At 30.2% G+C, this 8,951-nt stretch overlaps 1 protein-coding gene across 1 annotated transcript in view; it reads right to left on the reverse strand.

Annotated features, from left to right (window-relative positions):
• LOC108693813 overlaps positions 1-8,951 on the reverse strand; it is a 47,463-nt gene that overhangs the window by 26,408 nt on the left and 12,104 nt on the right. The window contains exon 2 of the mRNA XM_018202962.1: positions 3,773-3,873. Within this exon, the coding sequence (XP_018058451.1) occupies positions 3,773-3,836 (64 nt within the window). The 5' untranslated portion in view covers positions 3,837-3,873. The remainder of the gene's footprint in view (positions 1-3,772; positions 3,874-8,951) is intronic.

Consider the following 8,951-nt stretch of genomic DNA (forward strand, 5'->3'; position numbering starts at 1 on the left):
ATTACTTATATATAATAAGTGTCACACCAGTAAGTAAGGCGTTTTTGTCAAAATTAAATATAAGCGAGAATTGACAAAAACAGTGAGCTAATAAAAACTGACTACCGTATGGAGTGACTCTTATTATAATCTCTAATCATAAAAACTGAACTTTTTCTAAATTAATTCTTTAATGTTTAAGACTTTATCGAAAAAAATTATTAGCATTAAGAGAGATAGAAAAATTTTTAATTTAAAAAAAGTTAATAAATTAAAGTTTAAAATTTTCTAAATTAAGTTAAAAATTATACATTTAAAATTATTAACTTGTAACTTTTTTAACTTTTAACTAATTACTACCCTGGAAATAGCTAAACAAAATTAGCATAGAAACATATTATACATGATAATAAATAAAAAAAAAATTATTTATTATATCAATGTATTATTCATCACAATCATCACGTATCCAGTTAAAGTCAAGTACTTCTTATTTCCCTTATTTGCATTTTTTGTAAAAATTTATCCATCTTCTCATGAAATACTTTCCGCGAAAAATTACATCAGACACAATTTCCAGAGAAATTTTCTTCATCCGGAAATAATTTTAGGAATAATTTCCAGAAATAAAATCTCAAGAAAATTTTCTACGGAATATTTTTTCTTCCAGGGGAATACCGTCCGCGGAAAAATTCTGTGAAAAATATTCATCCTCTCAGAAGACATTTTCCTCATATCGAACACTCAGTGTAATCCGAGATAGGAGAAAACATAATATTTCAACGGCGATAAGTATAATATGTTCCTGAAAGGAAGCGGGAGCAGTGTGTAGCAGCCACAATTTATAAGGCCCATTTTAACATAACATAAATTCGTATCAAACAAGTAGGACCTTACGAATCACGCCCTGAACACATTTCACCTTTTTTTAGGATTCTATCCTAATCGAAAGATCGCGGTTGGTGACGTCGTGTGACTATCGCTCGAGATATTCATTGGGATTCGCCGATGCGACGCCGCGACGCCGCATCGCGTTTGCGTCCGCACGAGACGCGCGAGACCGATAATTACTTGTGGCGCGACGTCGACACCACAGCCGCCAACGACTCGCAGTGATTACGATCTCAACCAGCTTGACTACTTTCAAAATCCCATGTGTTTTGTATACACAACCGCCGCAGGTCCGTGGATGTGACGGACGTCGTTGCGCAACGCAACGAGTGCGGAGAGCGCGGTGCACAACTGCACTTCTCGCGATAGTTGCGATGGATGTGACGCGACGATTCGCGACAGGAGGATATGCGCGTATATACGTTCGTATGCGTACATGCACGCGATCGATCACGATCGCTGCCGTTTACTTATGCCAAGCCGAAGGCGTGATTAAGTAAAAATGAAGATAATGAGGCTGAAATTAGTGGGTTTTAGCGTAGTTACATCGTTTTGATTAGGAAAACGAGTTCTGTAACTTGCAAAGGACAAAAGAAGTCATGCTGTGTATAGTTCCCAATCGAGGATAGCATGACTCGGCAATACGCATTGTGATAAAAAATTATTCGGTGTTGTAAGTTCGCATGGCTGCAATTTATGTGTACTTTTTTTTGTTTTTTTAATCGAATCTTTTTAAAGAAACGCCATGGATCTACATCATTTTGAGTGCAATTTTAATATATAATTAAATTTATTTATATTATAATATACAATATATATATATGTTCGACCATCATTCTGATTGTAAGATTTGTAAAAAAGGAGGACAGTGCAGAATTATTGGAAATACATCCGTCTGCTTCGCAGATGCAAATATAAACATCATAGCTACTTCGTTGGAGCCTTGAAAATAATCATTGCGCCGTCGCAATCCAGCAGTCATACTTACGTTAGCTGTATGGGTTGATATGATTGAATTGCGAATCTTATAGGAACTTTTTTCAATTATTAACGTAAGGGTAAACGTACAAGGTTTTACTCCATTCTATTCTGTTAAGACTTCTTTCTACAGATCTTCAGAATCATGATATCAGAAACAAGAAAACATGTAATGAATATTCTTGCAAAATATAATAAAATAGAAATATTTTTCAATAAAAAAATATTTTTATTTAAGAAGATTCGATTATTACTTTCGAGTAAAAAATGTGACTGAAATAAATTGTCATTACAACGATTTTAAATCATATGCAATATTACAATGAATTGTAGATACTATTTATGTGCTATATTTTTAGTAAATTATTAGTATATAGAATTAACAAATGTATGAGATTGTCAATGACTAGGGAGGTCGAGTGTATACTTGGCAACGTTGCACTTCGCGATGTGACTGGTTATGGTGAATGATAAGGAAGAAATTCAAAATCGGTATAAAGGCCGATTTTGTATTATTTTCATATCTGTTTCTTTACGTGAAGATGGATTTTAAGTTATATGAAGTAATAAGTTCGCTTCATATTGCTGTACACTGCAGCGTTGCCAAATCTGTTACTACTAATGCGATACGTGAGGTAAAGGTAAACTTTGACAATAAAATTTTAAATTCATTCGGTAAAGTCCGATTTTTCTTTTTTGTACAATTGTTGATATTTCATCTATCAAATTCTAGTTTTTCAAAGACCTAAGTTGGCCGAGTGTGTATATAAATCGATGATTATCTACGTCGGAACGATCACCTCTCATAAGACGATATGCTTAAAATGATCAATTTCAGAATAATATTACAAGAAAATTATACGGTCAATATTACTCAAATTGTGGGATTATTTGTGTACAGTATTTATTTCATATAAAAAAAATTAAGTTGGTTTTCGACTAACTTTCGAACCTCCTTAACAGGATAAGAAATAAATCAAAACTATTTCCCATTAAAACTAAACCCCTTTATTTCGGAAAAAAAATCATATTTATTCATTCGATAACTGTTCGTCTTCTGGTGTTAGGTATAATTCTATTTCAAATGTATATAGTTATATATTAATTATCGTAATATAAAGTTTTTGATATATTTTACAAATTTATTCTATTAATTTTACAAATTTTGTTTTATTAAAAAATATATTTTAATATAATCCGCAAGAATTTTCTTTTATATTTTTTTTGCTTCTGATGTTATAATCCAAGATGATTACAATAGGCAAGAACTTTAATTCAACTCGCAGCGTTAAATATCCTTGATCGGGTCAGCCTAAAAAATGTTCAAGAAAAAAATCCACTAAAACTGCAAATCCTCGAAAACTCGCATCGGTGAAATACGAGACAATATGACACTCGGCATGGCGCCATATACGGAAGAATTCATCATTATCTGTTGTTGACTCGGCACGATTCTTAAACTAATGACGAACGAGCAACTCTCACGCCTGCTTTCTTGCGAAAGATTTTCTTAAAGCAGGTTCCTCACGATTTAAATAGTTATTAACGTGTCGTTATGAATTATACTTATCCCATTTCATACATTCCTACTATATATCAGCTGTCTTTTATCATCGTACTGCTCTAGCGAAATCAAACATCATGCAAAATGATAATTTTTTGCTGAAAATAATAGAAGAATCTTTCAAATAAGAAAAATAAACCTATTTCAAAGCGGATAAGCTTAGTGCTTAAATGTTTCAAAGTGAATGTATTTAAATATGTATCAATTTTGCAAACCGCGTGGCTTTTTCCTAAAACGCAATCATGAACGGAACTAGAGTAGTAATATCAATTGACAATTTAATAATTTTGATGCTAATAAGCATCTTAGAAAGATATTCATTATTTGAATTTAAATATCTTTAGAAGAATTTTTACTCACCTCTGTTGGGTGCCGGTGGGGCCCTTTTTGGGGTGTCGTCGGCAGAGGGTGTTCTTTCCCTCATGCTTGCCCGTTGAACGCCTTAACATCATCATTTAGTTCTAAAACAAAAAAATAGAACAAAATCTGTCAATCAACAATGTTGCAGAAAGTGTTAGTTCTTCAGATCATTATTGTTATCATCTCTTTCATCATTATTGTTATAATGTCGAATAGATCTTCGAATAAAATCAATCGAGATTGTGGAATTAAAAAAACAACCGAGCCGATAAGTAAATGATACTTAATTTTCGGAAACGAGAAGAAAAAAAAGAAAAACTGAATTCAAAGTATGTTTAGTCTCTAATTTCTCTTTAATACTGTATTTTCTCTCATCTGATTATCAGAAGCATCTGTTTACTTTCCTATTTTTTCGCTCGTTAATAAACTACATAAATAGAATACGAGACAAAAAGTGACATGAGTAACTCGATTAACCCCATGGAAATTATAAATCAATCATTGTTGGCAAAATTCGCATTTTAATCGCTTAAGAAATCGTGGCCTCAAGGCATTAGCTTAGTCACGTGGAAGTTTCATACTTGCATGAATGCGAGGTCGAGATTTGGCAAAGATCGAGAAGAAAGAAGGTGGAGAAAAGAGAAAAAGTGGGAAGAAAGAAGAAAGAAGAAAGCAGAGAGAAAGGTGTTTGCCTTCGCCGAAAACCGAGTTTATATCGACATCGAGTATAACGCATCCCGCCTCATGGTCAGAAGAAAATCTTTTCAAGCAACAATAGAATGAAATAGAATAAAATCTTTTTTACATATTCAGTGTAAATATTTTTCCTGTAGAGTACGATATTGTAAAAAAAGAAAGAAAAAACCGTGTTACATCGTCTTATGTTCATTATCAAATGTATTATCCAAAGAAACAAGCTAAGTATTAAATTCTTAATTAAACATCTCATTATAATATCCACAGGTATTCATAAAGGTAGGTAATAATTACTTCTATAAAGTCTTTTCTTTTTGCAACTTTTAAGAGTTAAAAGCCTCGTAGACTTTTAAAGCAGTAACCTTGGACATCGCGTTACGTAATTTAAGAGGGAAATAGAAAAACACGACAATGCGTTACTTAAGGGTTGTGATAAAATTTTAATGATAGCAGGCCATACAATATTGTTTCTCGTACTCACTCCAATAATTTACTAAGACAAAAATATTTTTGATATTTGTAACTGTAATTATATGTTGCTATAATTATGATTATTACTGTTATAATGATAGTAATAAAAATGATAGTAATAATAACTATTTATATATGTATATATACACATAACCTTATACAGGGTGTTTGGAAAATAATAATAAATCTTTCGCATAGGGGTAGAATGGATTAAAGAGAAGTTCTCTATCATTTTCACAATAGATAACATATTAATAAGTTAAGATATTAATTGTTAAATATTGTCGAAAATTGGTCTTCAATAATTTTTTACTCAAATACTATCAACTTTACAGAAAAATTGCAAGAGAAAAAAATTGTTTATTTTCTTCTCATAGAATTCTACGAATTTTTAAAAAATTTTTTATGAACTTTTTAGTATTTTTTCATTTTTAACAACTTGAGAAAATATGGTATTAAAAAATTCTGAAAAAATTCTAAAAAAAATTCTTAGATCTCTATGAGGAGAAAATAAACAATTTTTGTCTCTTGTAATTTTTCTGTAAAGTTGATAGTATTTGAGTAAAAAATTATTAAAATCCAATTTTCGGCAATTTTTAGCAATTAATATCTTGTTAGCTATTGCAAAAATTGCAAAATGGTAAAACTTTTCTTCTCAGTTTAATCCATTCTGCCCCTATATGAAAGATTTATCATTATTTTCCAAACACTCTGTACATAAATGCGCGCGCGCATGTGTGTATTGTATATATAAATAAATCGGCAAATGCATGACTATAAATTATAATTAAATTATAGTAATTGCATTTCTATATTAATAATTATTATTACTTATATAGCAATAATAATTATAATTATAGTAACATGTATTATAATTATAAAAATAAAAAATTTTTTTCTCAATGTTCGGATAAAATAAGAAAAATAGAAAGTAGAGGAAATGTAATATAAGGAAATCTACCGGAGAATCCATGTGTGTGAATTTATAGAATTAAGTGATAATTTAAGTGAAAGGTGAAGCAATGTCGAAGAAATGGAAAAATAGTAGAAGCGGAAATGGTGACAGAGAGGAAAAGAGAGGAGAGGAGATCAGTCACGAGGAGAGCGCTTCGCTATCCTGAGTGGAACTTAAAATATCGAGCGTCACGCACATCGATGCTGGCGCCGGAAACTCGGGAAACACGATGTCGCGACACGGCGCGGCTCGCCACATCGGTTGGACTCTCGTCGTCATCGTTGTCGTCGAGAACCTGGAAATAGAACTTGGACGCCACTATGCGGGCATCGCCTTTATCGAACCCCATAGGAATCGGTTGGAATTTTCAGATAAAAAAATAAAAATTCCGATACACCAGTATCGGTATACAGCAGTCACTGGTACACGACATGAAATACCTCAACGATCTGAAAGCACCAGTGACGTCAATTTCGAGCATACACTGAAAGAAAAATGTTTGCTATTTGTAACGATAAATGCATAGTAAAATAATTATGGTTATTTTAATTATGACTATTTTTATGGTCATTATTACTAATGTCAATAATAATAACTTATATATATATATATATTAGACTGTCAAAACAAAAATTTTTTTTTATCGGCCACTTAGCTCAAAATCCATTCCATTTCATGCCAAAAAAAACACCTCTAAATTTTTATCAAAAACTATTATATTTAGAGGTGAACGATTTTTAAATCAAAGTTTCGATTTTTTTTAATGTTTAATTTGATGCAAAAATTGATTAATCCGGATTTCAAATGTGATACTATATATTTTTTTAATCGCTTTAAACACGATGCAATAGTTCATTTAACCCTACGATATATGCCTTCAGAAATAGCTCGAGATATAGCCGATATAGCCGATTAATGTGAAAAAAATGACCAAATTTTGAGATTAGGTTTTAGCAAAGTCTCAAGCATTCAAATTGTGTAATTTTTTTATATTAATCAGGCTGTATTTCTTAAGGTGTATATCATAGGGTTAAATGAATTATTATATCGTTCAACGATCAAAAAATATACAGTACTTTGAAATCCGAGTTAAGCCATTTTTGCATCAAATTTAAAAAAAAAAACATGTATTAAGGAAAATCGAAACTTTGATTTAAAAATCGTTCATTAGCAACCTCTAAATCTTAATATTTTTTATAAAAATTTAGGGGGGGTGTTCTTTTGGCATGAAATAGAAGCTTTTGAGCTAAGTGGCCGATTAAAAAAAATTTTTTTTTCCTAGGCAGTCTAATATATACAAGGTATCTGATAATTGTTCTGACAGAGTTCGTGGACATGTAGAGCGAACTAAACTGAGATGGAAAGTCCTCTATCATTTTGCAATTTTTGCAATAATTAACAAGATATTAATTGCTAAAAATTACCGAAAATTGAGTTTCAATAATTTTTTACTCAAATACTATCAACTTTACAGAAAAACTGCAAGAAACGAAAATTGTTAATTTTCTTCTCATAGAACTCTACAAATTTCAGAATTTTTTATCAACTTTTTAGTACTGCATTTTTAACAACATGAGAAAATACGGTATTAAAAAATTTTTTTAAAATTCTAAAAAAATTTTTAGAATTTTAGAACTCTACAAGAAGAAAATAAACAATTTTCGTGCAATTAAATTATACTGTTACAGTACACTGAGAGAAAAATGTTTGGAGTATTTGTAACATATTATTATAATTATAATTATGATTGTATTGGTTATTACTGCTATAACATTAGTAATAATAACTATATGCAGGGTTACTATAGAAAATAAATTTAAAAATTCCTTGATTTTTCCAGGTTTTCCAAATGAAAATAGAAAATTTTCCATGAGTAATATAAAATATGTAAATTTTAACATTTAGACTCACGGATTGGAGGAAAGTTAGTCTATATTATTAAAAACAACGCAAAAAAAAGCTTAGTAGCATAGTACAATTTTGGGTGCAAATTCAAGTCACAATAAAAAATAAATTAGTTTTGGAAAAAAAGAATGCAGTTGATTCTAAACGTCATATATAATTTTAAAAATTATAACAATTATTTGGAATAAGGACAGTTTCAGGGACAGTTTCAAGGAATTATGAGCAAATTTCGAATTCCAGACTTTTTTACATTTTCTCATGATTTTTCCCGGTTTTCCCGGTTTTCCAGGTCTGTGATAATCCTGATATATATAGTTTTAGCAATAAATATATATAAAAATTATTCAAATTATTATAATTTTATAGCCTCTTAAATCATTTTTATAGTAATTTTATTTTTACGGTTATAAACATAATTATAGTTATTTTGCCAACTGTATATTTGTTACTAGAGAATTATATATATGGTTATTATTACTAATATTATATATAGCAGTAAAAATCCTAATATTATATAATTATATAGTTACAAACATTTTTTTCAGTGTTATTAATAGCACACTAATTACCACGCTATATTTATTACTCTAATAATCTTCATTCAATTTTTTCACTCTTTGAATTTCGAGAATCCTACAATTTTGAATTCAACTAGAAATATTTGTTCCAAAAATAATTATAAATAATAGTTAAAATATGGTAACCATTTTTTTTCTATCAATGCAAAATCAGTATAATACCTAAGATAACCGCATGACGTGTCCTTGGCCGCAAGAGCTGAAGGATATGCAAGGCGAAGTTATTTCTCTTGTATTTCATTCTCGTTTCTGTATAATCAATATTTTGAGATATTTTTGAGATATCATATTATGCTGTTAATGTCATTGTACATAATAAAAATCGATGCTTTTCAGGAATTTGATATTTTCAGTATAAGTAAAGGATTAATATTTCAAGCAAGAATGGAGACAGCAGCGCATCCGTGCCTTCTAGTCTCCTATTGATATCTTTAAGATCTATAAATAGAATTATTACGCATGTGTGTGTGTGTGTGTGTGTGTGTGTGTGTGTGTGTGTGTATACATGCGTAATAATTTTTAATACATTGCGATTTGCAATCTATAATTTTAATTAAAGAATTATATATATATA

The sequence above is a fragment of the Atta colombica genome, unplaced genomic scaffold (genome assembly GCF_001594045.1).
Source record: "Atta colombica isolate Treedump-2 unplaced genomic scaffold, Acol1.0 scaffold11, whole genome shotgun sequence".
Lineage (NCBI taxonomy): Eukaryota > Metazoa > Arthropoda > Insecta > Hymenoptera > Formicidae > Atta > Atta colombica.